The 27947-nt window shown below is 53.0% G+C and overlaps 12 protein-coding genes across 12 annotated transcripts; 9 read left to right on the top strand and 3 right to left on the bottom strand.

Moving 5' to 3' along the window:
- Nucleotides 1-51: 51 nt before the first annotated feature.
- P168DRAFT_271307 (cellular morphogenesis regulator DopA) lies at nucleotides 52-6189 on the top strand. The gene is made up of 7 exons (XM_024835257.1): nucleotides 52-198; nucleotides 284-408; nucleotides 468-617; nucleotides 680-2913; nucleotides 2973-3202; nucleotides 3254-4722; nucleotides 4773-6189. The coding sequence occupies exons 1-7, from the start codon at nucleotides 111-113 to the stop codon at nucleotides 6036-6038; spliced, it is 5562 nt and encodes a 1853-aa protein (XP_024691857.1). The 5' UTR covers nucleotides 52-110; the 3' UTR covers nucleotides 6039-6189.
- Nucleotides 6190-6503: 314 nt separating this feature from the next.
- P168DRAFT_291394 (uncharacterized protein) lies at nucleotides 6504-7356 on the top strand. The gene is made up of 3 exons (XM_024837406.1): nucleotides 6504-6691; nucleotides 6781-6886; nucleotides 7089-7356. Exons 1-3 carry the CDS (start codon nucleotides 6600-6602, stop codon nucleotides 7167-7169), a joined length of 279 nt encoding a protein of 92 aa, XP_024691856.1. The 5' UTR covers nucleotides 6504-6599; the 3' UTR covers nucleotides 7170-7356.
- A 193-nt stretch (nucleotides 7357-7549) lies between these two features.
- Nucleotides 7550-8379, top strand: P168DRAFT_319790 (putative HIT finger domain protein; the record flags this gene model as incomplete). Its single annotated transcript, XM_024840312.1, has 2 exons — nucleotides 7550-7826; nucleotides 7907-8379. 2 exons carry the CDS (start codon nucleotides 7550-7552, stop codon nucleotides 8377-8379), a joined length of 750 nt encoding a protein of 249 aa, XP_024691855.1.
- A 662-nt stretch (nucleotides 8380-9041) lies between these two features.
- On the bottom strand, nucleotides 9042-11293 carry P168DRAFT_255464 (putative glycerol:H+ symporter (Gup1)). The gene is made up of 4 exons (XM_024834463.1): nucleotides 10970-11293; nucleotides 10851-10918; nucleotides 10215-10790; nucleotides 9042-10164 (listed from the first exon to the last, which is right to left on the bottom strand). Exons 1-4 carry the CDS (start codon nucleotides 11220-11222, stop codon nucleotides 9163-9165), a joined length of 1899 nt encoding a protein of 632 aa, XP_024691854.1. The 5' UTR covers nucleotides 11223-11293; the 3' UTR covers nucleotides 9042-9162.
- Nucleotides 11294-11495: 202 nt separating this feature from the next.
- Nucleotides 11496-12558, top strand: P168DRAFT_328309 (acylphosphatase). Its single transcript, XM_024841342.1, has 5 exons — nucleotides 11496-11769; nucleotides 11875-11905; nucleotides 11984-11996; nucleotides 12050-12119; nucleotides 12182-12558. Exons 1-5 carry the CDS (start codon nucleotides 11755-11757, stop codon nucleotides 12368-12370), a joined length of 318 nt encoding a protein of 105 aa, XP_024691853.1. The 5' UTR covers nucleotides 11496-11754; the 3' UTR covers nucleotides 12371-12558.
- A 906-nt stretch (nucleotides 12559-13464) lies between these two features.
- Nucleotides 13465-14635, top strand: P168DRAFT_238378 (alternative oxidase; the record flags this gene model as incomplete). The annotated part of the gene is made up of 3 exons (XM_024833614.1): nucleotides 13465-13721; nucleotides 13784-14074; nucleotides 14128-14635. 3 exons carry the CDS (start codon nucleotides 13465-13467, stop codon nucleotides 14633-14635), a joined length of 1056 nt encoding a protein of 351 aa, XP_024691852.1.
- A 122-nt stretch (nucleotides 14636-14757) lies between these two features.
- On the bottom strand, nucleotides 14758-15657 carry P168DRAFT_291389 (uncharacterized protein). Its single transcript, XM_024837405.1, has one exon. It carries the CDS (start codon nucleotides 15214-15216, stop codon nucleotides 15061-15063), a length of 156 nt encoding a protein of 51 aa, XP_024691851.1. The 5' UTR covers nucleotides 15217-15657; the 3' UTR covers nucleotides 14758-15060.
- A 507-nt stretch (nucleotides 15658-16164) lies between these two features.
- P168DRAFT_238325 (putative aquaglyceroporin) lies at nucleotides 16165-17550 on the top strand (the record flags this gene model as incomplete). The annotated part of the gene is made up of 3 exons (XM_024833610.1): nucleotides 16165-16557; nucleotides 16622-17163; nucleotides 17232-17550. 3 exons carry the CDS (start codon nucleotides 16165-16167, stop codon nucleotides 17548-17550), a joined length of 1254 nt encoding a protein of 417 aa, XP_024691850.1.
- A 1098-nt stretch (nucleotides 17551-18648) lies between these two features.
- On the top strand, nucleotides 18649-20764 carry P168DRAFT_291387 (uncharacterized protein). Its single transcript, XM_024837404.1, has one exon. It carries the CDS (start codon nucleotides 18933-18935, stop codon nucleotides 20457-20459), a length of 1527 nt encoding a protein of 508 aa, XP_024691849.1. The 5' UTR covers nucleotides 18649-18932; the 3' UTR covers nucleotides 20460-20764.
- Nucleotides 20765-20867: 103 nt separating this feature from the next.
- P168DRAFT_180355 (putative urea hydro-lyase/cyanamide hydratase) lies at nucleotides 20868-22332 on the top strand. The gene is made up of 4 exons (XM_024832948.1): nucleotides 20868-21663; nucleotides 21811-22016; nucleotides 22154-22225; nucleotides 22288-22332. Exons 1-2 carry the CDS (start codon nucleotides 21075-21077, stop codon nucleotides 22008-22010), a joined length of 789 nt encoding a protein of 262 aa, XP_024691848.1. The 5' UTR covers nucleotides 20868-21074; the 3' UTR covers nucleotides 22011-22016; nucleotides 22154-22225; nucleotides 22288-22332.
- Nucleotides 22333-22488: 156 nt separating this feature from the next.
- On the top strand, nucleotides 22489-26600 carry P168DRAFT_271291 (KAR9 family protein). Its single transcript, XM_024835256.1, has one exon. The coding sequence runs from the start codon at nucleotides 22972-22974 to the stop codon at nucleotides 26176-26178; it is 3207 nt and encodes a 1068-aa protein (XP_024691847.1). The 5' UTR covers nucleotides 22489-22971; the 3' UTR covers nucleotides 26179-26600.
- A 562-nt stretch (nucleotides 26601-27162) lies between these two features.
- On the bottom strand, nucleotides 27163-27869 carry P168DRAFT_271290 (mRNA splicing protein SMD1; the record flags this gene model as incomplete). The annotated part of the gene is made up of 3 exons (XM_024835255.1): nucleotides 27764-27869; nucleotides 27569-27618; nucleotides 27163-27470 (listed from the first exon to the last, which is right to left on the bottom strand). The coding sequence occupies exons 1-3, from the start codon at nucleotides 27775-27777 to the stop codon at nucleotides 27163-27165; spliced, it is 372 nt and encodes a 123-aa protein (XP_024691846.1). The 5' UTR covers nucleotides 27778-27869.
- Nucleotides 27870-27947: the final 78 nt, after the last annotated feature.

The raw sequence follows: 27947 nt of genomic DNA, 5'->3' as shown, positions 1-27947 counted from the left end.
ACGCATTACAGGCACCGGCACCTCCCTATCTACACCAATGAACAAACCATGACGAGAGATTTTCTGCGCTTAGTATTGAGCTTTACTATCGACATATCTCCGTCCACACCATGAGCCTCGAACCCGGCCTTCCGAGGTCAGACTCCCCCGCAAGCTCGGAGAGCTCCTTCACGCGCTCCCGCTTACGGGGCAAAGAAGGTGCGCAATCACTCCCCCTGTCTTGAGGCTCTACACTTTTCGAGACTGGGATTTTACTCTGACTAACATATACGTCTCCGCGCAGAACCGCTGAAAAAGGATAAGAACTATCGCCGTTATGCTCACAATGTTGAACGCGCCCTTTCGTTGTTTGATACCGCCCTGCAGGAGTGGGCAGACTATATTTCGTTCCTTAGTCGACTATTGAAGGTGGGATATCGCCAGCACTGGGATGCGTGATGGTATTGAGCTAATAGGGCAGTGATTAGGCGTTGCAATCTCATCCGCCAGATATATCGATTGTCCCCCATAAGGTGCTCGTGTCGAAACGATTGTCGCAATGCTTGAACCCCTCGCTGCCGTCGGGCGTCCATCAGAAGGCTCTGGAAGTGTACATGTTTGTCTTCAATTTAATCAAGGTCAAGATAAGCGCTGTTCTTCCGCGAAGTGCGTCTGCTGACGTTGCATGCTGTCCATCTAGCCAGAAGGACTTTCACACGACCTGCCTTTATACTTTCCCGGCATTGCGCCGACCTTAACATTCGCTTCGCTTACGGTCCGTCCGTTGTTCCTGTCCCTGGTGGAAAACTACGTTTGTACCGTGGAAGCATGGGCAATTCGACCGGCCTTGAAGGCGATCCTCTTATCCCTTCTGCCGGGGCTCGAGGAAGAAACGAGTGATGATTTTGAACCGACCCTCCGACTTATCAATAAATTCCGCGACATTGCGAGTAAAATGGATACCCAGAAGGCTGGAACTGAAGTAGGCTCACAGGGACAATACTTCTGGCAGTGTCTCTTCCTGGCATCTATCACGAGCCCTAGCAGGCGTTCCGGTGCGCTGGCTTATCTGAATCGATGTCTCCCCAAACTAGGCGTCACGGACCGGAGGCCAAGTAGGGGTGAAACAAGCGATCCATCCGAAATGTCACAAGACATGCTAGCGGCTGTCGATTCGGTCGTACAGCCAGAACCCGGTTTACTGATTCGATGTTTTGCGTCGGGCCTGTTGGATGAGCAGGTCCTTGTGCAGCGGAACTTCCTTGACCTACTGGTCACTCACCTGCCATTAAGCTCCCCGATACTGCAGTCGCGGATTGTAAATAATGATCTCCAGAGGCTGGTCATTGCAGCAATCGGAGTTGTCACTCGGCGTGACATGAGCTTGAATCGCCGACTATGGTCTTGGCTCCTAGGGCCCGATGCAGCGACCGATCAGTCTTCCTACGAGCGTCGCAATTCGACATCTGACGGCGCCGATCAGTCGGCTGATAGCGGGCTGCTCTCCCAGTCTGAATACTTCAGCCGGTTTGGACTGAAAGCCTTAACTGATGGCCTTCTGCAGATGGTCGAGCAGGACTCGACCGCTTCCTCCGAGACGACCAAACCATTCCGCATATCTCTTGCGTTGATGGACCGATGGGAAGTCGGCGGGCATGTTATTCCAGAAATATTTTTACCAATCATACGGAAGGTCCAAGCATTTGAAGATACGGCGTCCAAGGCTCGATTTGAAGAGGTTTTCCGCAGCGCGAACGCCTTTTTTGACGGCGTCGAGAGTTCTGTGATATTCTCCGAGCTCGTTCGCTTGGTAGACTGGAAAACCGAGGACCTGAGCCACAATGTGGAGTCGGTTGCGAGCGACTTGACTCTTGCACATTTCATACTCACCAACTTCAACGTGCGAGAAGAGGAGATGGTTACTCGACATGTTCCTCTGCTCGCACTCACCGTCCTGATGAAAATGGGCGAACTACCTATTGGAGACCATACTTCTCTGACCCGAGACCAAAGCTCGCAGGTAGCAAACAAGCTGTCGAAGATAATGCACTCACTTACTGGGCTGCTTACTGAGAGGGCTTTCAGCAGAAGATCGAATTCGCAGGCAGCCAACGCCTCTTCAGACCCTGGGAATGCCGAGGTCTTGAAAAAGATCCATGATTTCTATTACCAGAGCAAAAATCGTCTGGACTTGCCCCAGCCACCGTTTCACCCTAGACAGCTGGCAGAAATGATGATCAAGAAAGCGCACGAATTGGCCATATCAGCTCTGCAAAATACATCCAATGATGCGCGAACGCATGAAAGGGTGAATCTCTTCATGGTATTGCTCAAAAAGCTACCCAAATCACGTGTTCTTCGTGATAGGCGCTTTTACATGGCGATCTGTGAACGAGTTCATGCTCACCAAGTTGAGCTTTCTACTGCCTCGTTTTCTGTCATATCCTCCATTTCGTCCGCCGTGACAAAATTGTATTTTATCCACAAAGTCGGGCTCTATATCAGCTATGAGGACGTATCTGATCTGATCCCAATTCTGGTGAAACAGCTTTGGGCATTCCTTTCACCCTTGAGTCCCAAATTCCATGTCGAGGCCGTTCGTTGCTTGTGGAACTTGCATTCGGCCTCTTGGAGGGACCATCTTGTTGAGGCATCGATCACATCCCTTATGATTGACTCGTCGTCCCCTGGGTCTCGCCAGCTGTCATCAGAAGAGCAAGTTGGAAGATACTTTGTCTTGTGGACTCATAGTCATCATGGAACGTATGAACTTCCACCGAAACACGTCCATGATGCGGCCAAGTCGCAATACTCTTATCATGCTTCCATGCTTGAGCGGCCTCTGTTCATCGTCTTAGACTTGCTATATGAGGAGTCGAACGAGACGTCACAGATAGCCCATCGCTGGATCCACGATCTGTCATCCATTCACAAGTAAGTCAGGCTCTTCCCATTATTTTTCCTACTAGCCACAATGCTTATCCCATTGCCAGAGTGTTTCGTATAGTAGTTTTACGGCTCGAAAGTCTCTTTCTGCGGGCCGACCAAATTTCAACTGGCGGTGAAAACCCGTCAATATGTGGCGACGATTACAAGGAGTGCAACTACCTGTTAGAAACAATTTACAACGTTGTTTCTGCGCTGTCCCATAATGGCTGGGTGGCTCTCATGACAGAATCACTGTCTCCAGTCGACAGGCACCACGAGGTTTCCGCTTCAGAAGGTAAGATTCTCTCCCAGTCGCCTGTGCTCTCACGCTTACAACGACTCGCAGATAACACCCAGAGCCCAAGCATCCATTCCGTCATTTTCCAGGCATCGTTGCGGGTAGTAAGTGGGCAGACCACAGCTACGGCTAAGGATGGTATGGAGGAGGTTAAGCTCTATCAAACCTCGCTGCTTGTCATGCGCCAACTCCTGTTGGGCCCAGGGGCTGATGAGGTTGTGGACTCTGGAATTGACGCACTGCTTGTTGATCGTCTGACAGCTGCCCTCGATGAGAAGGGCAGTATCCCCGTCCAGGGGGCACTGATAGACACCCTTCTTGCAGCACTCAAGGTCCGGTTCGCTCAAGCTTATTTGCCTCCCCCGCCCCCAAGACCCAAACACCACAGAGCAAACTCTCGCGATCGGTTAACAAGCCCATCGATACTGTCTTTTACAAGTGACAAGGCAGAAAAGGCTCCGGCGGCACCAACCTTGCCCCAGCCACCCAACAATCTCTTGGATTGCCTTCTCAAAGGCATCAGCTCCCCCAACTCCAGGGAGATTGTAGAGAAATGGACGGTGTTGCTGTGCGAAGTGCTTCCTCTCTATACTGGATCCCTCTTTCAGATTCTGTTGATGCTAGTGGAGTGTTTCTGTAGGGAGATACGGCTTTCCTATACGAACCTCCAGCTTTTGTTCAAGCAGACAGAGAGCTGGCCCGAGGATCGGTCGGAGCATGCCACTATTGCACTCCTCACTGGCCTTGAGAACTGCATCGCCAGTGCCCATGAACGTCTCATTGTGGAGGAGTCACATACCCCTGCGGCTAAGAGTCCGGACCAAACTCAAGGGTTTTTTGGGAACATGGTTTCGGCCGTATACAACTCCGATATGGGCCAACCGCGCTCAGCGGCAGCCAACAACAGACTCACCGTCCTGCTCTGCTTCCAGGATGCGGTGCGGCTGTGCTTTTCTATATGGTCCTGGGGCGCAGGCGAGAAAAGCAACTTGCCCCAAGATGCAGAGTCTTTGGCATCTTTCCAGTATACATCGTTGCGCATGAGGAACAGGTCGCGCCGCATCCTCGAGCATCTCTTCACGGCAGAAGCTCTCGAGTGTCTTGAAACGCTTGTCGAGATGTGGACTAAGTCGGACTCCGAGACTTTGACTCTGATCTTCGGTCTCCTTCATACTCTGGATGGTTCTCGGCCAAAGATCACCATTCCGGCTATTTTCAATGCCATTTATACCAGAACGAATCCGGCAGCACTCGACGCGAACCGGAAATCTACGCTGACCTCCAGTCTCACAGAGGGTGAACTGGCCGGGTTTCTCGTGACTTATGCCAGGTCGCTTGACGATGACGTGCTAGATGAGATCTGGGCGGATTGCACGACTTTCCTGCGTGACGTGTTGAGCAATCCCTTCCCGCATCGGCAAATACTTCCTCGCCTGGTCGAATTCGCCGCGATCCTCGGGGCAAAGATGGAGAACACGAACTTTGGTGAAGACCGGCGAATGCGAAAGGAATTAGGAGTATGTTCTGTTGTCTCTCTAGCATATGACTTTATACTGACGGTTTCTAGGATGTGCTTCTACGATTGCTTACGGCCATATTTACCAGTAAGCCCATGGGGCTGTCGCAGGAGTCGAACCTTCTGAGCCGGGCGTCTCAGGACTTAGACCATACATTGGCAACGCACATTGGTCCCGATGACATCCTCAGCATCCTCGCTGTCTCTATGCCCGCATTTACAACCACGTTAGGCGACTCCGATCGGATCAACACAGCCGTGAGTGGGATCTCAACCAATGTTATCGGGCCGCTGCTACGATCTCGGCTTTTCCCGAACAATCTCAACCGCAACTTCGTGGAGCTTCTCCAACATATCGTGAGGGCCCAAGGCACCGCGAAAGTCTGGAAGAAGGATATAGCCGAGGCCTTCAATGACCCACGCTTCTTCAACTCGCACGTTGAACTGGTGAAAGACGGCTGGATGAATCTTCTGCGGCAATGGGTTCTGGCTGATAAGGAACGACTGACCGAGCTTCTGGGTCGTCTCCCGCCGCCCAGCACGGCAGGAATCATGTTTGGCGTTGGAGCCTCTGCCGCACGCTTGGATGCCGACCGCAAGGCGCAATTGAACCTTCGCAGGATCGCGCTCCTCATTCTCTCGTCAAATGACGATTATTTCATGGGTGAGCTCCCTGGTCTTCTCCAGAAGCTGGAAGACCTCCTTGGGGCGACGAGTTCGTCATCACCGTCGTCCACGACCAGAGCGGAGATCTTCATGGTTCTTCGAGCCCTGGCTCTCAAGAGCTCAACCACTGCGCTAGGACCTTTCTGGCCGTTGATTAATACGGAACTCCAGGAGGCGATCTCCGCCATACCCCTTGGTGCTCAGCAAGAAGTCTACAACCCATACTCGTTGCTCCAAGCCTGCAAGCTGCTGGATACATTACTCGTCCTCACTCCGGACGATTTCCAGCTGGTCGAATGGCTATTCGTCACGGACACTGTCGACGCCGTCTACCCGCCCGAGCACTGGGATTCGAAGGCACTCGTGGACGAGGTGTCGCAGAACCTAGGGACACGGCTGTCGCCGTCGCCCGACACACCAGCAGAGCCAACAACCGATGTGGACCGGAACGTGAAAACCCCGGCACTCACAGCCGAATGGATCCGCGACGTCGCCAAAGACGAGATCATTGAGCGCGTGTTGCGGCCGTTCTTCGACCAGCTTAGCATTCGTGCGTATGAGAGCACTTACAGCATGGGCCGGCCCAGCTTGGAGACCTGTCTTGATGACTTGTTGGCGGATTTGTTCAACGAGAGCACTATGGCTCACTAGGAGGCTTAGCTGTTATTGTCGCTGCTCTGGTCATGATTGTACTATAGGTTGTTGGACCTTGGTAGCTCGCTGGCATGTTTGCAAGAAATGTCTTTTTTCGCGTTGTGTAGTTGATTTAACAAGCGATCGTTTATAGCAATCATCTCATTAGCTTCAATCAAATATTTGCAATAACTCCTCTTCTCAAATTTAGCAGCAGAATAACAGTAGAACCTGGAACATCGACACAGGTCCCAACCTCAGGCAGGCACAATATTGTATAGTCAGATTGACGAGCCCTGATTGGCCACGGCGATCGTCCCGAACGGGCAGGCCCAACGTCACGGGCCTCAGGCTCCGTCATCCGCAGCTCTCCCCACATCCCTGCCTTTTCGCCTCCTCCGCACGTTATCAACAGTAAGAACACCACTTTATCATCTATATCGAACCTCATATAATGGTCCCCATTGACTCCATCTCCAGATACGCGTATTTTACATGAAAATGAATGCCTCGCGGGTGATGATGCTTCCTGGTATCCGCGCCGCCGCGTCTCGGCGTGTATTGCCCTCCTCCTCCCCGATGCGGAGGAGCTTCTCTGCCTCGCTGCCGACGCGGGATGCAGTGGGCTCTGCGCTGCCTGCTAAGAAGCCTGTGGGCGCGTTTCGAGGGGGGTAGGTTCCGCGTGTTTCTGGCTGTATCATGCAGCCTAAGTGCTCTGACTTGTGGTGTTTGGCTGACCTGTGATCTTTTCTTGGCATAGGCTGTTTGGCTTCCTGGCTGGGACTGTTGCTGCTGGTGCGGCGGTCTATTACTATATTTTGGGGGAGTATCGGGTGTCGAACGAGATGTTGTCGGAGGATATCGAGGTATGTGATGATTTTGTTCTTCTGTTTCGTTCTTCTTCGTCCCCCCTCCTCTCCTTCTCCGCTATCTATGTATGCCATTGTCTGGTTTTGCTTCTCCGTGGTTTTCTGGGTCTTTCAATTCACATCGACGGTCTCATTTCTGTTGCGATGGGAATTCCTGCAGCGGCAGTATTGCATGTGGTCTAAGGCTAATATAACGCAGGCTCTCCAATCAGCGACACTAAAGCTGCAGACCTATATCGGTGAACTGGAAACAAAGGTGGACCAGCTTAAGAAGAAATGAAATGCCGCAGGCTATGGAATTGCGAAACTTCATCTCCCTTGTTCATCTTCATGGCGTTCGGTTGTTATTCTGGAATTTTAGCATGTCCTCTACTTGCCATTTCGGGTAGGGGCGATATTTGTAAAAAGTCATATGGACACGTTACTTGCATTCTAATGTACCGATCGTCCTATCAAACAGACAGTGTCTCTTCCACGGTATCATCAATTCGAGTAAGTCATTCGAGCATGGCGTATCAATCTTCGTATATGGTGGCGCTGTGTCATTGGTGCAAACAAGCCAAACACGGACTCGGCGATCCATCCAAATCAGTCCTCCGATAACCCAAGACCCTCAACCACTCCAGCCCTCAACTCCGAACTGCCATTTCAGGAGAAATCATGTATTCCATCGAACTCCTCCCAAATTCCTCGAGCCACGCAACTCCGGGATGGACCTACGTTCCAGACAGACGCGACAGGGGCTTCGACCCAGCCAAGGCAGCCATCACGCCCGCCGTGGGTAGAAAGCGAGGAATTCGCGACCCAGGACGCGCCGACCTTTCCTCGCGACAGAACAACGCCATCGTGCGTCATCTGGCTGAGCTGGACCGGGAAAATCACAAGGATGTCAGCATTCCCATCCCGGTGAAGCAGCAGAAGGATGCCAGCGGCCGAGGTTAGTCTTCATCAACCCTCAACTTTTCATCTCGCTAGACAAAGAGGAAGTAAAGGAACTAACATCCACATCAAACGCAGGAACAAGAGGCAAGGTAACATCGAACGTGCGCCGAATCCTCCAATCTCAAAAAACATTCCGCAACCACCTCGACGACGAAGAAGCTGCTCAGGCTCAGGCCGCGCAAACCGCCACCCAGCGTCCCGCCCCGGCGCAAGTATCCCGACTCACAAAACCCTCTTCCTCCAGACGGAGCTCCACGCCTGCCACAGCCTCAAAGCCTGAGCCATCATCGTCCCGACAAAAGAAACACACCACCCCAGCAACACCCAGCGCGGTCCCAACAGCCTCCACAACAGCCTCCACAGATGGCGACGGCGACAAACCAGACTCCGACCCCAGCCCCAACCCCGCAAAACTCATAACATCCGAACACGACAACGACCCCCTCCTCCGCTCATACATCCCTTCAGCCCCTCCGACCGCATCATGCAAGCCCTCCTCGCCGAACCACCTCTTTCCTACCACGCCGCCCGCGCCGGCCCACCCCTGACGAATAAATCGCCGCGCCGCTTCTGCTGCATGTGCGGGTACTGGGGCAAGATCAGGTGCAAGAACTGCCATCAGCGGACTTGTGGGCTTGATTGTTATAAGGTCCATGAGGATTCGAGGTGTGGGGCGTTCTTTTAGTGGCTTGTGCTGCGCTTGTGATGTCGAAGTACTTCGCTAGGATCGGGCGAGTTTCTTCAACGCTATCGATTGTATCTTTATGGGTGTATACATATATATGTATATGTGTACAGGGATACTTACACACCCGCTATTCTTCCTCGGTGCGCCACGACACGGATATCGTTCCAACGCGGACATCGCCTGCCTCGTCGCGTAACGAGCAGATGGCTACACCAGCACCTCATCAGCAGCGCATATGCTGTCCGTCGCTGGAATCGAAGTTACAGCACACCGGGGATGTTATTGCCGTTGAGGAATACTAGTCCTCTGACAGTCGGCAGGCGGAGGGAGTCGGGTCTACTAGGCTTCTTGACTCTCTCGTTGAAGGGTCGTCGGAAGCCTGTTCAGGTTGATGGGATCCCTGCGGTTATATATCTGTGCCGGTATCCGGAAGTACCCAAGGGGGGCGTTCTTTATTCATACCGTGGTTAGTCTAATATGTACGAGTTCGCTTTGAGTTCACCTTACGGGGTGAAACAGAATAGCAGATATTATTATAATGATACCAATGAATACTATATCTTAATACCACATCTATACAACCGTATGAAGGATCCTTATAGCTATGCACGTATATAATCAACAAACCAACAATCAACAACAATCAACACTTCATATTAACACCAGCACGTAATTCCTCCTCCCTTATCTCAAACATCACCTGGACACCCACGAACAGCGCCCCACACGCAGCAACAAGGTAAGCAAGTCCCGAGTACGACCCCAGCATACCAGACAGCAAGCCCTTCAAGCCGTCAATTCCCAGGGCGAAGCCAACCAAGTTAGCAATCATCATCATGAGGATATTGCCGACGGCGCCGACGCCGCAGAGGACGCGGTAGGCTGTCGGACGGGAGCGCCAGCGACGAGCAGGGAAGAGGAGCGTGGCGATCGCTTCAGGGAGGATGAACAGCGTGATGAGCCAGCCCCACATGAGCAGACGGAGGTTGATATCGTGCCAGAGGGCGACGAAGGTGAAGACGACGAGGAAGTTGAAGATCTGGCGGGCTATGGAAGCGAGGGGGGATGCGGGTTTGCCTGTGTCACCGGCGCTATTGCTTCTTCTGCCCCCGCCGAGAGGAATGTAGATGTAGCGGATGATCCAGCGGTTGAATGAGCGGTGCCAGGCGCGCCAGAAGGCGAAGCCGGAGTAGTTGTTTGAGACGCAGCGGACCATGTTCTCTGGGGGATCGATGCCGTCGACGAGGGCCCAGAGGCGGAAGAAGCGCCAGGGGATGAGCAGCTTGAGCCAGATGATGTGCAGGTTGAAGAAGCCGAGCATGCTTAGTTGGCCTGGGGTGTAGGAGGACCAGTTGGGGGAGGCTTTGGAGATGGCTTGGACGTAGATGAAGTGGAGGATCATTTCCATGGAGAGCATGGTGAGGAGGACGCGGGTGCCGTAGAGGATGATGCGGGATTTAGTGAGGGATGGGGGGGCGTGTCGCTGTTGCGAGATGTAGTCGTTGAAGGTGAGGATCGGGCCGATTAGGTAGAGCGGTGCGTAGAGGGTGTAGGCGAGGTAGTGGCGGCCGTTGAAAGCGGACGGTTCTGCGGGGATGGTGATGCGGTCGCGTTCGGACAGCGAGGCTGGATCAAGTTGTTTCTTCTTATGTTTGTTAGATTGAGGACGTCGTATGTTGCAGGGGAGTAACTTACTTCGATGGGGCTGGATGACGGGTAGTTGAAGCTCCAGTAGTAGTCCATATTGAAGCTGATCAGTCGCAGGACCGTGATGTTGAAGAGGATTTCCCATCGAGGCAGCAAGCCGCCAAAGCTATCGAGATATCGACCCCATAGTATCAAGGCTGCCTCGTGCCCCTCGGGTCCCGTTGGAGAAGCAAAAAGCGCTGCGACGCGCTCGAAGGGGTACCCCTGGCAGAGCTCGTTGGCGAACAGCGTCGAAATGTTGAACACCCATGTTGCGGCGGGGATATACTTCTTCGGAAGGGTTTTGGCGATCTTGTAGTTGGTATACAGAATTCCCAGGACTTTGAGGGCAGAGATACCGTGCAGCGCGAACAGGAAGATCGGCGCAAAATAGAGGTCGAACGTCACCCGCTGGCGAAGTCTGACATCTCCGCTGATGGCGGTCGAGCTCTCTTTCGGACTGTCCGCGTCAAGAGGTCTGGTATAAAGTTCGTATACGCGTCGAAGCACCGGGTGAGCCACCAGGAGAATCAGGAGGTAGGGAACGTTATCGCGGAAGCCTGAGTATTGCGCATCGGAGTTGTCCTAGAAACACATCATGCATTAGTCAAGTATAAAGGGCACGGCTATTAAATCTTGACTCACCACTTTACGGCCAAATATCCAGCCATCCGACAGCAGGTTGGCGTAAGTCGCATAGGTAGGATGACTTTCTAAGACGTGATTTAGTTTCCGCTCATCTCCTCTCAGCGAGGGGATTCTACCTTGAGAGACCTCAATCACCGATTTGAACATCCACGGTATCGCAAAGAGAAATACCATATAGTAGACATAAAATTCGAGCGTCCCCCATTTGGAGGGAGCCGCATTGTTGGCTATGCTGTTCGCGCGGGCATCTTTGGACGGGCGAGAATCCGCGGCGGCCTTGAGAGGGGTGTTTGCGGAGGCTGTGAAACGAGTGTCGAGGGTGTCAAGGGAGTATAATTGCCGGAACCATGCCAGCATTGAGAAGGTCATCTTAGCACTTCATCGCGTAGCCAGCCCCTCAAGTGATAATGAATGCGGAGCAAGACCGGCGGTGGTGAGAGATGGACAGGTGGGTTCGTGAGATTGTGGAGAGAGAATCATTGGGTCAGGGGGGACGACAGTGGAGGCCTGTCATTGGTTTACCTCGCACTGGAGTTGTGAGACCGAAATAGATTTGATTGTCTGCTGGGGGCTGATTCTGCTGGAAACAATAAGACGATCCGATTTTGATCATCTTATACCTTCATGTCAACAATTATCAACCTGAAATTCAAGATCAATCGGCGCCATCCTCAGGCACCTACTGCCTCGGCCAGTTGACAGCTGAATCAGCTACTCTGCCCAATACGGAAGTCTTGGCGGTAATTACCCGATTGGGTCGAATCTATATCGGGAAGGATAGCCTGGTTGACTAACCAGCATGACTTCATTATCAACACCACCTTGTCCATCTCTCTTACCAGATAGTTGTGTAAGGTAAGACAGATAGATACAGGCATTGAACGAAGCATCACCATCGAATATGTCATCTCAGCGGGTATGGTCCTGTCTCTCCAGTTCGCGTTCATCGTCTGCATTCGCTATAGATCTCCGCACATCGTCGGGTTCGCATATACACTTCGAGTCTCACTGACACATCCAGATCGCATACAAAGTCCACGGGACGGTGCAAGGTAGGACAAATACTTGACTATACGCGATATGAACTTCCTTTAAAGCGCTCATATCTCTAACGTCGTTGTCCTATCCAGGCGTCGGATTCCGGTAAGAACCCTCCTAGCCATAGTCAACCTGATCAAGAAACTGATCAATATCAGCGACTTTACCCAAAAGCGAGCCACACATCATAACCTAAAAGGCTTCGTTAAAAACACCAGCTGCGGGCGAGTACGTAGACTCCATCACTCTATCCCCTAGCAGAGTCACCACTAACCCTCTACTAACTACAGGTCGAAGGCGAAGCCCAAGGGGACAGCGAGTCCCTGCAGAACTGGCTCAAAGATATCCACAAAGGGCCGCGCATGGCCCACGTAGTGAAGGTGGAGAAGAGAGAGGTAGATGTGCGAGATGGGGAGAGCCACTTTGGTGTGATGAGGACGTCCGAGTCTGCTTTTGATGCGCCGGCTCAATCAAGTTGATCTTGGTAATGATTACTCTTCTAGCCTTGTGTACGTTGCAAATGACAATTCGATGAAGACCTGTGGTGGTGATGGCTTCTACAATGGTATTATTCGAGATGAACGTTGATATATCTCGATGACGCCGGCGGCGCATCTTACTTTATCTTCCCATAGTATTGAAGATGCGTTTCATAGTTGTATTATCCCTGTCATGATAGGAATGCTTACAGCCACTGGAAATGGCCACTCGGAAGGGATCCTATTCCCACACGGAAAACAAAAGAAATAGTAAAAAAAAAATGAAACCAAGAAAGCAGTATACGTCCTCCGGTGAGTAAACTTGTATAATCAAGACGGGAGAACGGCCCAAACGTTCGGGATGCCCGAAAGGCAAAGCAGAACCCGTGAGAGTTGACTCAGAGCAGCCCGATCTCTCCCGAGGTCACCTGCCCGTTTCCCTTTCCGTCAATATTACCTCATCCTTGGAATACTCTTCATGAAAATAATCGAATAAGTCTCAGTGGCATTCATTGCTAAATGGATAATGGAGAGATCGTTGAACTCGCTGTCACTTGGAGTGTTGAATAGTAGGTCTACTATTCAAGGCCCCCAACGTGGGTCCACTTGCAGTGGTCATAGACTTTGCGGGAATGTCCAAATATACTATACGGGTCCTGTTCCTAAGGCACCCCACCAGTCAGATCGATCGGCGTTTGCTTGTTGAGGTCATCGAACTATACCCACTCTTACAGGTCACCGTGGCTGAAGACCTCCTGGGTCCTATCGGGTCCTGTCGACGAGGGAATTTGCGCATGCTGGTTCCTGATGACTTGAAAGGATTTCTGGCCTAGTTGTGGTTCCGCTCGTGTTGGTTCCGGATCCGTCGAATGTTGTATTGAGTATAAGTAGGTAGTATAAAGGCCTGAAAAAGAATGTTACCCATCAATGAAGTGACTGCAAACCTACACTTATCTCCCTTCAATTTCAGTTTTAGACGTTCGTCGATCTGCTTGTCTATACACTTACTCGCACTTGCTCTTGACCGTCTGTGATCCTCATCGATAGACCATCGCATCGCATCGCATCGCATCCATCAGCTGTCATAGCTCATCATGAGTCTATTGCTTTCAACAACGCCCATCCGGGCAGCGTCCCTCACAAAGCCATGCCTAACCGTCGCAATTCGAGGGTTCTCCAGTGCCGCCGCGGCAAAGGGTCTACCAGGACCACTATCCGCCAAAACCTATCAGCATCCCGCGCGCAACCACCGTCTGCTCTCCTCGACACCCCGGCACCAAATAAAGGAGTTCTTCCCGGCTCCTGATGCGCCCCGTATCGAAGAAGTCGAGACGGTTTGGGTACATCCTGTGTAAGCTCCGATCCAATCCTCTTCTAACGATGACGATGTGGGCCAGTCACTGATAGCACCAGCTACACCGAGGAACAGATGCAGCACGTCACGATTGCTCATCGACAGGCAAAAGACTGGTCGGATTGGGTGGCTCTCGGGACAGTCCGGGTTTTGCGTTGGGGCATGGACTTGGTATCGGGGTACAAACACCCCAAGCCCGGCCAGGAGGGCGATCCCCGATTCCAGATGACCGAGTCGAAGTGGCTCACGCGGTATATCTTCCTGGAGAGTGTGGCCGGTGTGCCCGGCATGGTAGGCGGCATGCTCCGACACTTGAGAAGTTTGAGGCGAATGAAGCGAGACAACGGATGGTGAGCCAGCCCAGCCCTGATTCCCCAGCCATCATCAAAACTGACACCCGTAGGATCGAAACCCTGCTCGAAGAAGCCTTCAACGAGCGCATGCACCTCCTAACATTCATGAAACTCTCCGAACCAAAATGGACCATGCGGCTCCTCGTCCTCGGCGCGCAAGGCGTCTTCTTCAACGGCTTCTTCCTCTCCTACCTGATGTCCCCGCGCACCTGCCACCGCTTCGTCGGGTATCTCGAAGAAGAAGCCGTCATCACATACACGCGATCCATCGAGGAACTCGAGGCGGGGAGGCTCCCCCATTGGGAGAAGGAGCAAGCGCCCGAGATCGCCATCCAGTACTGGAAGATGCCTGAGGGACAGCGGACAATCAAGGATCTGCTGTATTATGTCCGCGCGGATGAGGCCAAGCACCGCGAGGTGAACCATACTCTGGGCAATTTGCAGCAGATGGATCCTAATCCTTATACGGCTAAATATAAGGATCCGTCCAAGCCGCATCCGGGTAAGGGGATTGAGAACTTGAGGGCTACCGGGTGGGAGCGAGATGAGGTGATTTAGATTGCCCATCTCTTTTTCCTTCTTCTTTTTCCTTCTTCTTTTTCCCCTCTTATTTTTTTCATTCTTCCTCCGTTGTGTTTATACAAATTTTGAAGAAGTGTGTGCTGTATCCCCATGTCCAACAGGACAGGACAGCCAAGTCGAGAATGCCCTATATGGAAGTTGGAGTCTGGAGTCCGGTGAGATTTAAATTCGATTCAGTGATCTTCAATCTGAATTGGCTCTATAAACGGAAACATCAGTTGTATCAATTAGTAAAATCTCAAAGAACAGATATAACCATCATGTACACAAATGAACAGCATATAACAAGATGTTAATTCTCTGTCTGTGATTGGGAGTCAGCATCCAATCAGTATCAATATCTCAGGGTCTCAAGAAATGGGCTTATATTAATTAATCAGATATAAGCTTTCATTAAAGTTTCAAAACACGAAGATCTGTGTTAGATAGCAAAGCCAAGTGGGCATCAAATTGGAGCGTGGCGATTCTGTCACGATCGAAGGATGGTAGTAGTAGACCAGGGCCGAAAAAGTACCTAATAGATAGACACCAATGCCACACGCGGACAACTCCTCCATCCCAGTTTAAGCGACATCGCCTGGCCTCAATCGGAATACCTACTCAGTTCATTAACTAGGTAGTACATACTTGGAAGATCCAGCCAAGACCTCATCACACTAAATGACATAGTAGGTATGAAAAGACGCTCTCGGCCCGTTGAGCCATGCGGAATTATATTGGACGAACCGATGATCGGCACTGCGTCTTCGCGAATATCATTGTCTAGACAATGACCCCAGGTAGCCGAGCTTCGAGCCGATTTGTCGATATCACTTTCTCCTCTATGCAAGAGACAAGAGACATGCTGTTCATACATACAGACAGTTGCCTTCCGCCTCCCGCGACGGCTTGGAATCCGTCAACCGCGATCGCTTAGAGGATTATGACGCCATGGATCTCGCCACGCTGGGAACTGGTTGCCATGATCTCCCCATAGTGGGAGATTCCGTTCGGACGGTGACGCTGGCTGGGTCCCGACAGCGGGAAAATCTTGGAAAAATCTTGGAAAAGTCGGTGCCGAGCTTGAACCTGCTGTCCGAGATTTTTTCCGATGTGACGCAATTGGGTGCCTGCGGGGGATAAAAAGCGAGTCGGTCTTTGTTTATTTGATTTAGGATGTTGTAGTAACTATAATATTCTCTGCTGGTTTGAGATTAATATATTTTAATTAGATTATATCTTCTTTCATTCTTTCATCTTCATTTCGTGTCGGCTTCGTGCTGATATCCTGTCTCATCTTTATATACTTTCTATACAACATTGTGATACCGACCTGAAACAACACCAACATGGGCGAAAGCGAAGAAACCCTTCGTCACGGCGAAAAGGAAAACCAAGGAGGAGGTACTACAATCAGCCAATCCCCAAATCAAGATCCATACTCACAAACCACAGAACCCAGCTACCGAGAACGACTCTCCTCACCACGCACCCACGATGAGCACGATCGCAGAGCAAGCGTCGGCATGCAGCCGCAATTCTCCCTCGCCGGCCACAACCCTTGGCACCAGGGCAACAAATACATCTCGCCAGAGTACGAGTCGATGAATCCCCATTACGGGGCCAAGTCAGAAGACGACGGCCCAGTGTGGAGTCTCTCTCAGCCACTGCCTCGCGTGGTGCGGCCCGGCATGCGCCGGGGCATTCTCCCTGAGGACCGCGAGGAGGATAACACCGCTGATCCCAGGGCGGGGCAGTCTGAGGGTCGGACGGAGCAGGAGGCTATGGATGCACAGGAAGGCCGTACCGATACTGGGCCGCAGCGGGACACTACCGCCGAGGACCAGGAAGGCGAATTCCTCAACACCTGGTGCAAGATTCGGCATTATATGCGTGAGCCGCTTGCGGAATGGCTTGGGGTATGTTTCTTTCAATTCCCTCACTTATAACTGATCAAGAAGAGTTAACTAACTGTGTCAATAGGTAACAGTAGCCGTCAGTCTCGGCCTAGGCGCCTCGTTATCATGGGTCACCTCACAGGGCCAAGCCGGATCTTTCGTTTCGCAGTGCGTCACCTGGGGCTTCGGCTTCATGCTCGCGATCTACATGACAGGCGGCGTGTCCGGCGGCCACCTCAACCCCGCAATCACCATCTCAATGTCCGTGTGGCGAGGGTTCCCCGCCAAAAAATGCGTGACATACGTCCTCGCGCAGCTCCTAGGCGCCATCACCGCCGGCGGCATCGTCTACGCCATCTACCACGACGCGATTGTGCTGACGGCGGCGCAAAACAAGGTCGATCAGAACGCGTCCCCGGCGGCGCAGGCGATGTTCACTCAGCCGAAGAGCTTCGTCAGCCCTGCGACTGCGTTTTTCAATGAGTTCTTCGGCAGTGCAATCCTCATGGGCACGATTCTTGCCTTGGGTGATGACACCAATGCGCCACCTGGGGCGGGTATGCAGGCGTTTATTGTGGGAATCCTGATCACCATTCTTTGCTTGGCGTTTGGGTATAACACTGGAGGGTACGTTATCCTTTTACCATCTTGACTCCTGACTCCTAGTTTGATTAATTGCTAACGATAACGGATAGATGCTTCAACGGCGCGCGAGACTTCGGCCCCCGCCTGGTAGCCGTAATGGCCGGATGGGGCGGCCACCTGTTCCGAGAGTACCACGCCTGGTGGGTGTGGGGGCCGTGGGTGGCTGACATCTTCGGCATGCTGTTCGGAGCCTTCATCTACGACTTAATGATCTTCACGGGCGGCGAAAGCCCTATCAACTACCCCCCGCGACGGAGGAAGCGCGGTCTCCTTGTCAAGGAGATCAACCTGCGGCGGACATTGGGACTTGGTCGGGATAAGGTTGGCGATTTGGAGAATGCGGCGAATAAGTATAGTTCGGGTAGTTGAAGGTGCATGATAATTTGAATTGAGGGTTGTATGTTGTGTACAGAATGTCGTGATAAAAGTGGTGGGTGTTTTCAGTCTTGGTTTTGTTGGATTATAGCGCAGCATTTTTGTTATGTTACTAGTGTTGGTATATGATTTATGACCTGTTCTGCAATGATTAAAATGTGTATAGGGTTAGAGAATACTATAGGAGGGCTGTGTAGATGTGTCTAAGGAGTAGTAGGATGGACCTCGGCAGCGCAGGTGCCTAGCGTGCCGAATGGTTATGGGTCCCCTGAACAAAACTGTCCAGTTGGCAGTTACTGTACAAGTCGCTTAGGGAGGTCCACTTCCGTACTCCGTACTATCCGGAGATCTCTATCCAGATAGGGAGCTGGACGAATTGTAGAAATTAGTCGATAATTGTCCGACATAATTCTCGCTGGGGGAGAATGGATTGTTGAATGCAAAGATTCCTGTTCTAACAACAAGATATGATTGATCTGGATGTCACGCATATGAATGATTCCTCTCATGTCACTGTATAATGACGATACGCTAGATGATATATCATAATTGATAGAGTGACTACTCTGTATCATTCTCTTCCACTGTCTGAATATCATAATCCCTAGATTATGCCTGTCATAGCGGGACTGTCATCCACTTATGCAAGTCTTCTCGGTTGTGGGACGGTGTAATTTTGAGCTGCATACCAGGATAATACACAATGCCGACGTTTCAAATTAAGGAATCCTGCGTTTATAGGTGGGAAAACGGGTTCTCTAGTGTATTATATACTACTGTACCAGTAATATGACAGTTTGGTTGTGCCTGACGGGTATGTAAGGAGAAACATGGATCTCTCATTCCATCTACGCATATACAGGTATAGATGGAGAGCTTCAGATAGGGCTGTAGTGAGAAATCAGGGTCAATCAAATTAATCTAATCTTGACTTTAAGGGGTTACGGGTTAAGGATCAAGGCTGAAATGTGATGGGTAATTCCTTCCATCCGTCTTCCTTCTTTTTTCCATTTCTTCTATTAATATCTGCATATAATTAAGGCCGTTAGCCTACCTATACGACCCGCTTCTCCCCTTTTAGTGGGAGGAGCACTCCGTACGCCCCCTTTCATTGTTCGGATTCACCTCTGCCAGCAGATCGATCATCGTCGCCTTTCCCATCTCAGCGTAATTAAATTGAAATCCCTATTGAGTATTTCTAGTACCCGTTGTCGCCCCAACGATCACGCTCCCCCTCGAATCCACCGTGCGATACAACTTATCTCTCCCAATTTTGGCGTCGCGTCCACCGTGCTTCTGAGATCTGTTCACACCACCAACCACCAGAAAATTATAATCATAATAATCATCATCACAATACCAAGGAATGAGCCACAATGGATGACTTTCTCGACATGGAATCCTCGGCCATCCGCGCCTCGTCGCCCTCCCCGTCCCTCTCCCCAACACCCGCCATCTCCTCATGCCCGTCCCCAGACCGGACCTTCTCCACGGTCTCCTCGCTCTCAACCTCATCCGCCACCTCAGCCGACGCCCGCTCCTCCGTGTCCATCTCGACCAAGAGACGCGGATACATCCGGCCCCAGGGCGCCGAATTCGCCGACTCCGCGCGCCACCGCGAAAGCGTCATGAGCCTAGGCAGTATCGCCCACCTGCAGTACTACTTCGCGCGCACGGGCCTGCTCGATGGCAAGGGCGGCCACGCGCGGGAATACAAGAAGAAGAAGAGAAATCCGGAAGATCGGGCGCGGATGCTGCTGACGCCCAACGCGCGGTTCATCGACGACATCTCGGACAGTGCCACTACCGATGAGGAGATCTCGGATGTGGGGGAGGATGGGTTCGACGGGCATGATGAGATGATGCTGCCGCCGACGGTCAGCACGTATAGCATTAAGACTCATTATATTCCGCCGCCGCCGGATCTGATGACGCTAAGGAGGGACTTGGTGCATTCGCTCGATAAGGCGAAGCGGAATATTGATGATATCGTCGCGCAGAAGGGTCTGCCCCCGGATATGAATCCGCCTCGCATCAGTCTGTCGCCTGATGGTGCTCCTAGCGCGGATGAGGAGTCGCCCTCCAGCGAGCCGGCGCAGCCCATCTCGCAGCGCTTGCATGAGATCTACGGTCTACGGATTCTGGACGTCGTCACGCTCGCGATCCGCGCGGCGAAGATCTACTACACGACCCACGAGCGGCCCGAGCGACTGGCATCCATCCGGAGCGAGCGGGAGATCCGACAAGATCTGTTCAACGTTCTAGAGGTGCTAAAGCGATGGGCGTCGCGCAACTTTGCGAACGGGCTCCGCGAGGACGAGCTGTCCTCGATTCGAGGCTGGATGTCAAGCGTGCACGACCTTCTAGCACAGGAATCCCAGCTCGAGGCGGCAGAGGCCAAAGAACGCGAAGGGTGGACCTGGGCCCGGGGCGACTGGAGCGGGCGAGAGCGCGAGCGCGAGGAAGCCTTCCTGCGCAGTTTGATCGAAGACACCGACAACCCTCTACCAGCCTGGACTGCCCCAGAGGACGGACCCCTCCCGACGCCGCTGCTGGAGCGCTTCCGCGACGGGCGAGAACTCGTGCGCGCGCACAACCAGGCGATTCGGAAATCCAAGCGCCAGTTCTGCGAGATCAAGAAATACCACCAGGACGTCGCGAAGCCGTACCGCTGCGCTGAGAATCTCCGCTTCTGGGTCAAGGCCGCCGAGATCCGGTGGGAGACGAAGCTCAAGATGGACGTGATGGGCGTCGTCAATGGCGGCGATGATGACGCTTGGAGGAAATTCGATGCTGCGTTGCTACGCTGGTGTCATGCGGTGCGCGAGGAGTTGACGCGCGACTGGCAGGAGCCGCAGGGCGTTGCAGATGCGGGTGTTCCTGCTGACAGTATGGCAGTTTGATCTGCAGTCTATCTCTGCATGACTTTATCTCGCATGAGTGCATCTATCTTTCTATCGGTTTATGTTGTTCGCGTTGCATACATGTTTACTTTCTGCCCATTTGATACCCCCTTCACCTGATTCTTTCATATACATACTTACGGGCTGCATCGACTGTCCCTCCTTTTGTTTCATTCTATTGTTCACTTGGATTGGTGTCACCGTCTGAGCTGAATATTTGCATCTAATTCGTGTGATCTATTTCTATTTCTGTTGTTTTGGGGGGTTCGCATTGATCTCTTGGTCTCTTGTATATAGCTTCGAGGGTATCACTTGCATTGTTTTATATGATTATAGCATTGCATTTATTACATATTACTATAGCATTACTACATATTGTTATATCGTTGCATTGGTTGGATATAATCACTTGGCAGTACTCCGTATAGAAATTGGGATACACATGACGTAGTAATAGCGATAAATGACGTCCACTGCTACACAAGTCAGTTGTGCTTGCCCTCATCTTGCTCATGAAGTGAACCATCATAATCCTCTCTTCTTCTCTTCTTCTTCAACATCATCATTACCATCACCATCCTCTCTAAACAGCCAAGTCCAAAAGAACCAACTAAAATGACCACCCCAACCCAAGCCCCCAACCCCAACCCCAACCCCATCCAAACCCACGGCTTCACAGCCATCCCCGCCTCATCCACCAAATTCACAGACCCAGTAACCCAAAAGGGTGTCACCCCCCATCCCCTCCACCTAACATCAACACCCATCCCCACCACCCCCCTCGCGCAACGCATCCTCTCCTACGCACAGTCCCACCTCCCAACCCAAACCCTACAGCACAGCCTCCGCGTCTACCACTACGGACTCGCCATGAAGCAATACCTGTCCTCGCAGGGCGTCGGCGACGAGTCCAGCCCAGGCTGGGCGGGGTTCTCCGACGAAACGTTCTTCCTGGCGTGCATGCTGCACGATATTGGCACGACGGAGGAGAATATGCGGGGGACGAGGCTGAGTTTTGAGTTTGCGGGTGGGGTGCGGGCTTTAGGGGTGTTGTTGGGGGATGGGGGGGATGCTGGGGTGGAAGGGGTGGCGAGTAAGGAGCAGGCGGAGAGTGTTGTTGAGGCTATTGTGAGACATCAGGATTTGTGTGAGGTGGGGTGGATTACGGCTCTTGGGGGGGTGTTGCAGTTGGGGACTATTTTTGGTGAGTTTACTTTATTTTATATCTATCTGTATCTATGCCTATGTCTATATCTATATCTACATATGGATATGGATATGGATATAGGTATATATTGTCGTCTTGTCCCCAGTTCTATACTGGGTTGAGAGTCACTAATAGAATGATCAGACAACACCGGCAAACACGCCCATCTCCTCCACGAAGACACCATACAAGAGGTAATCCGACAATATCCCCGGACCGGATGGAGCGCGTGTTTTGCGGGGGTCGTGAAGGAGGAGATTCGGCAGAAGCCGTGGGCTCATAGTACGGTCCTGGGGGAGGAGTTTGCAGAGAGGGTTCTGGGGAATCCGTACGGCGACGAGTAGATATAGGTCAGTGTGGGTATATACAGGTGTATATACTGGAGAGTTGAATATGTCATTGTGCTTCTGTTCTATAAGAAGAGGGTGTCATTGGTGAGGTTTAACCGCTAGACTAGTGATCGACACTACTGACTAGCATTCGTCAGGTTTATACTCCCTGGATAGTCCATGGTATATCGTATATCTATATGATTCTTCGTTTCTTTCTGGCTGACAAGGTAGTATCATAGTAGAATAGTGGTTGTCCATATTGTAATCATCAACTATCTAACTGAGACAGATCGTGACTCTATAGAGAAATGTCTATATCAACGTACCTGAACAGGCACACGGATCGGGCCGCACTTCCACTTGAGTTGAATTCAAAGGATTTCTATATTCTATGATTCAAAGGAGTTCTACAATCTATGGTACAAGAGATATATCCTATGATACAATGATATATTCATGTTGATAAGTATAATGATCCGACATACTCCGACTGAATCTCCGCCTGAGGATCGGTATTGTCAGGGCTGTATGGAATGTTACCGCCTAACGGTCAACCCTGGTTTCTCCTCAAACACTTCAGACATCTGGCCGATCCCTTCCTATCCCTCTCTTCTTCCTCTTCATCTTTATCCTTCGTCTCTACCTTTCTTTCTTCTTCTTTCCTCTCTTCTTTCCCCTCAATGAACAGAACCAGACGACAGAACCAGACAACAGAAACAGACAACAGACAAGAGAATAAAAGAAAAGAACAACTCCACCCTCAGGGGTCCCCCGCCAATAAGAACCACCTCCCCCTCCACTCATCCACTCTTCAATCAGGGGAACGAAGGGACAACATACCCTAGGATCCTCTAGGATACCATAGGATACCCTAGGGTCCTCAAGAACGCCTCCCAACACCTGTCCGGCATTCCATAACCCGCGTTCCCCCCCAACTCTAGCGTGAGCCTGTCCATCCGTGGATACCGGACCCATGCATCATAGTCCCATCTCACCCGGGTCGACCGCCGCCACTGCTGCGCCCATCCGTCCCGACCTCCGAGAAGACTACTACGATTACGACAACGCATCGTCCACGTCGCTTCTCTCCTTCCCTCCGCCGCCGCCGCCGCCTCCCCCCGCACTCGCTCTCTCTCCCCCCGATGAGCTATCACGACCGTCACGCGTCAAAGCGAAATCCTCCTTACGAAGTCTCCGGAGTCTAGGGAGTAGCCACGGAGACGATCGCAACACCAGTCCCAGTCCCAGTCGGAGTCGGAGTCCCAGTCCCAATCCAAATCAGCCGGCATCCGAAAAATCCCTCATCCCCCCTTCCATCCTCCGTCGCCTGTCCCCAGGTCTCGCCGCTCGCGTCAAGCAACTAGACGGCAGTCACAAGAATTCCGCGCGATCGCGCAACCCCGGTGCCGTCGGTCGCATCCCCCAGGAACACATCAAGGAGCTCGACAATCTACACAAGGATCTCTCGGTGAGGGTCGTGAGGAAGGGCAAGGCCTGGAATGCGTCGCTAGGCGAACACCCTCCCAACGAGCAGGATCTCGACCCGGACATCTGGGAAGTGGTCGAGCCGGGCGCCCCAGACGCACCGTCGGTGCAGGAACCGACCCCCGCGGAGACCCTTTCGGAGACCCCTTCGGAGACCCCTTCGGAGACACCCGAACGGACGCTAGAACCGCCGCTGGAATTCCGTCCGCCAGAGTCGACCTCCCCGGACGAAGAAATCAGGCAGACCCCACCGGCCATGTCTGTGATAGAAGAGCCCGCGCTGGCGCCGCCAGGCCCCGCTTCTGCTGACGATTCTAACGCGCCCGAACAGACCGACTTCGAGAAGTACGTCCAAACCACCAGGGAGAATGACGGGCATCAGCCCCCGCCCCCGCCCCCGAAAGACGACCAACCGTCGCGTCCGGCCTCGAGCGCCTCCTCCTCCTTTAACCCCGCCCGCGCGAGCCGCACCGATTCCATCTATTCGTTCGGCCGCTCCTCCTTCAGCAACCAAATCTCCCAACTCACCTCCGTCAGTCTACCGCAACCCTCCTCGCTCGAATCGACCATCGCCGGCATCGCCACCGCCCCGTCCGCCGTCAAGGCCCTCACATCCGCCGCGGAACAGATCAAGATCTGGATCGGAAAGGCCTCCGACGTGCTCGGCGGTTTGGACGCCGAGGATGACGTCGAGTGGGCCGCCGCGGGCGGGCGCGAGGGCCTCGAGAGCGTCGACAAGGCCATCACGCGGTTCGAGAGCCTGGTGAACGTCTACGTCAAGGCCATCGAGGAGGTCCAGCTGCGCGACGACATCAACGACGTCGGCCCCGAGAGCCTGAATATCATCGTCTTGCAGATGGATTCGGTCATCCAGAACTGGGGGCAGATCAAACGGCGACTCCGCGCCGTCAAGGAGCAAGTCGAGTTGGCCATGGAGTGGGAGGAGCTGTGGAACAGCGTCCTGGGCGACGTCGGCGCCGAGGTCGACGACCTGGGCCGACTCGTCTTCGAGATGGAGGAGAAACGGCACATGACCATGTCGACCGCACCCGAGTCCCACTCGGGGGTCGACATCAACGAGCTAGAGACCATCGTCGAGGAGACCCCGTCGGCGTCGAGCAAGCGACTCAGCATGGAACCCATTCTCGCGGCGCCTCCGACGCTAGCCACCCCCATCATCCAAACGCCCCACGACGACACGAATCACTCGAACCTGATTGCCCTGTTCGCCCGCATCCAGCCCTTGCGCGCCTCGCTGGATTTCCTACCCATGCGCATGTCCATGTTCCAGTCCCGGGCCGAGTCGATCTTCCCCAGCGCCTGCGAGGAGCTGGAGGAGCGACGCAGCCGGCTCGAGAAGAGTTATCGGGCGCTGGAGGTCGACGCCGAGTCCCTGCGGCGCGAGCTGAGCGAGGACCGGTGGATCCTGGTCTTCCGCGGGGCCGGCGGACAGGCGCAGAAGATGTTCGAATCCGTCGAGCGCAGCATCGGCAAGCTGCAGGAAGGCCTCGAGACCGGCGGCCATCTGCATAACCCCGCCGACTTGGTCAAGAAGATCGAGAGCTATGAGGCCAAGAGGCAGCACTACGTGCCGGCGATCGAGCGGGTGCTCACCATCATCGAGAAAGGGGTCCAGGATCGGCGCACCGTCAACGGTGAGACGATCCGGCTGCTCTCCGACATGACGTCCCGCATCGACGCGCTCAAGGCGAGCATGCGGGTGATGGACGCCTCGCTGGAGGATGTCAGCCTCTCCCGCAGCCAGCACATGCGCGACTCGATCTCAACCATCCTCACCACGGACAGTCCTGCCACCGGCAGCGGCATCGACTCGCCCGGCAGCTCCCCCGCCTCGTCGGTAGTCATGACCCCAGCCATGAAGGGATCGACTACGCCCCTGGGCGGATCCAGCCGGCGCGGGAGCTCCGTGAGCTCAGCTGCCCGGTCCACCATGAACAAGGTCCGCCGCTTTTCGGGGATTCCCCAAGCCACGGCGACCCTGACGGGGAAGAAATCAGCCATCCCTAAGCCCTCCTTCACCGCATCTCCATCCAAGTCCTCCTTCTCGGTCACCTCGCCGTCCAAGCACAGCTACCGCGCCACGACGCCCACCCCGCTCGCCCGACGGGCCCCTCCGCCCATCCCAGCAGCGCTCGCGAACCGCCCGCGATGGAGTAGCAGCGTGAACACCAACGACCTCGACGTCGGCCACTCCCGCCTCCAACCCCCTAGCCCCCTCCCATCCCGCAACAACCGCCTCTCCCGCCCCGCCTCCACCCTCCCCTTCTCCAACCGTCGCGACCTATCCGTATCCCCAGCTCCCCCGCGGACCCGCAGCCGCATATCCAGCCGGCTAGGCTCGCTCAGCCCCGCGCCAGGCGCCTCTCCCACCCCGTCCCGCTCCCTCCTCGACCCGCCCCCCTACAGTAAACTCCGCCGACCCCTAGGACCAGATACCATGGTGAACACCCCTCGCAACCGCCAAAGCTACGCCGGCCTATCCTTCGGCCGCAGCGTGTCCCACGCCCCGGACAACGGCCTCCTCAGCCCGACAAAGGCCGCCCGTCCGGAAACCGCCCTGGGCCACTCAGGAAGCCGCCGCATCAGTCTCCTCCCCATGCCCAAAGGGCGATCCGGAAGGGACAGCGCGACGGGGAATCACAGCAAGGTCGACGACCGGCCGCGATGGCGGTGATTTTTTGTCCTCCATATTATCTTGTCTCCGAATTTCTGCTATTCCCCCTTCAATTTTTTTCTCCCCACTGTATTATCTGCATTATCTGCATTTACTTGATTCATGTACGGTGGCGGTACGGTTACGGAGTGGTGTCGGTTGTTTATCTTATTTTATTCCAATTTCTTTCCTTTTCTTTATTTGATTCCCCTTATCTTCCCATTTTCCAACGTATGAGGGACAAACAGATTGTTTGATTTTGATTCCCCTATTGTTTTGTTATTGTCATGTCATTGTTATTGTTATTTGATTGTGCAGATTAGCGTGATCTTTACATTGTATTGTCTTTCTATCGTTTCATTGTTGTTTAGGGTTAGGTGCTTGGGTTTGTTTCAATGGATTGATTGATTGATTGATTGATTGATTGATTGATTGATTCTTTCTGTATGATATGATAGATAGATGGATAGATAAGGACCGGTTGTCTGGAATTACATTGTGTTGTTCTTGTTCGTTCAATTACCTATGTATCCACCTAGGGTAGGTATACACTATTCCTGATGTCGATGTGATATACTATCTTGACTACTGTACACCTACCTACTGTATCAGTGTATTTTGTAGATACCACCCAAGCTTGAATAAGGAACACAGATCATGATGGTAGATAGAATAGTATGAAATAATAGACACTCAACTCCAGAACCATATGGTAGAACGAGAAGAACACAATAAGAAAAGAAATAAGAAAAAGGGAGAACCCGTGATGGTCCAAGGGGATTTTATCAACCGTTTCCACCGTCCATCATTCATCCACATCCACATGTAAGCCGACTCAGGATTGTCCATCCGTCCACCACCACCACCACCACCACCACCACCACCACCACCGATCCATTCAAACCCATTCAGCCCATTCAATCAACCAAACAAAAGCGGCGAATGAGTAAACTGAAAGGTCGAAAGAGCGAAAGAATCCGCGAAAGAAACAGCGAAAGAAACAGCCTAGAAACCCCGTCCACGCCCCCGTCCCCGACCCCTCCCGCGACCACGCGGCCCACCCCGAGGCCCACCACGCGCACCACCGCGGTCCGCCTCCTTACGCGCCTTATTCTTCGGCTTGGGCTGATCGTCGACGAGCAGGGTATCAAGCGGCAGGCTGTCGGGCAGGATGTAGTAGCGGATTGTGGAGCCGCGCACGTTGATGGTGTCGAGGGAGATGGGGTCGCGGCCTTTTTGGGTCATTTTGACGGTGCGGAGGGAGGTGTTCATTTGGGGGGAGACGGTTGTGATGGTGCCGTGGAGGATTGTTCCTTTAGTATTTTTGTTAGTGTTAAGTTTAGAATTGGGGGGAGTGGATGGAGGGAAAGGAAGGAAAGGAAAGGAAGTGAGGGAGGGAGAGAAGACTAACCATTCTTCAACTCGATCGTCACCGTCTCGTTGGCGCATTTCATGAGGAATCTGTATTAAGCTGTTAGATAATCTCTTCTTACACATTCTGTGCGTCCATCAAGTCCAGAACTGTCAACAGTTCTCGCCATGCGGACACCACTTTTTCTTCCCTCCTCTTTCTTCCTTCTTTCTCTGTCAAATAATTGAGACTCACCGAACAAGCTTCATCGTGGCGGATTGTACGCACTACGCGCACTGAGGACTTTCGGGGAAAAGGGAGGTTGATCAGGAGTGGTGGTAGGAGCTCCCAGAGATGTGCTGCAGAGCGGCGGTTGAGCTTGGATTGGCGTCGGCCGTGATGGGGCAGAGGCTGGAGCGGGCACGTGATCTGCATCATA

The sequence above is a fragment of the Aspergillus campestris genome (assembly GCF_002847485.1).
Source record: "Aspergillus campestris IBT 28561 chromosome Unknown P168scaffold_8, whole genome shotgun sequence".
In the NCBI taxonomy this organism is placed as follows: Eukaryota; Fungi; Ascomycota; class Eurotiomycetes; order Eurotiales; family Aspergillaceae; genus Aspergillus; species Aspergillus campestris.
This window is presented reverse-complemented; position numbering and strand designations above follow the sequence as displayed.

Coding starts and splice junctions, on each gene's coding strand:
- P168DRAFT_291387 (XM_024837404.1), top strand. CDS start 18,933: ATGGATGACTTTCTCGACATGGAATCCTCGGCCATCCGCGCCTCGTCG.
- P168DRAFT_180355 (XM_024832948.1), top strand. CDS start 21,075: ATGACCACCCCAACCCAAGCCCCCAACCCCAACCCCAACCCCATCCAA. Junction 21,664..21,810: donor GCAGTTGGGGACTATTTTTG/GTGAGTTTACTT, acceptor TAGAATGATCAG/ACAACACCGGCAAACACGCC.
- P168DRAFT_271307 (XM_024835257.1), top strand. CDS start 111: ATGAGCCTCGAACCCGGCCTTCCGAGGTCAGACTCCCCCGCAAGCTCG. Junction 2,914..2,972: donor GATCTGTCATCCATTCACAA/GTAAGTCAGGCT, acceptor TCCCATTGCCAG/AGTGTTTCGTATAGTAGTTT. Junction 4,723..4,772: donor GAATGCGAAAGGAATTAGGA/GTATGTTCTGTT, acceptor GACGGTTTCTAG/GATGTGCTTCTACGATTGCT.
- P168DRAFT_328309 (XM_024841342.1), top strand. Junction 12,120..12,181: donor AAAACACCAGCTGCGGGCGA/GTACGTAGACTC, acceptor TACTAACTACAG/GTCGAAGGCGAAGCCCAAGG.
- P168DRAFT_291394 (XM_024837406.1), top strand. CDS start 6,600: ATGCGGAGGAGCTTCTCTGCCTCGCTGCCGACGCGGGATGCAGTGGGC. Junction 6,692..6,780: donor GTGGGCGCGTTTCGAGGGGG/GTAGGTTCCGCG, acceptor TTCTTGGCATAG/GCTGTTTGGCTTCCTGGCTG. Junction 6,887..7,088: donor TGTTGTCGGAGGATATCGAG/GTATGTGATGAT, acceptor AATATAACGCAG/GCTCTCCAATCAGCGACACT.
- P168DRAFT_255464 (XM_024834463.1), bottom strand. CDS start 11,222: ATGACCTTCTCAATGCTGGCATGGTTCCGGCAATTATACTCCCTTGAC. Junction 10,791..10,850: donor GGATATTTGGCCGTAAAGTG/GTGAGTCAAGAT, acceptor ATGTGTTTCTAG/GACAACTCCGATGCGCAATA. Junction 10,165..10,214: donor CGTCATCCAGCCCCATCGAA/GTAAGTTACTCC, acceptor AACAAACATAAG/AAGAAACAACTTGATCCAGC.
- P168DRAFT_271291 (XM_024835256.1), top strand. CDS start 22,972: ATGCATCATAGTCCCATCTCACCCGGGTCGACCGCCGCCACTGCTGCG.
- P168DRAFT_291389 (XM_024837405.1), bottom strand. CDS start 15,216: ATGGAGGAGTTGTCCGCGTGTGGCATTGGTGTCTATCTATTAGGTACT.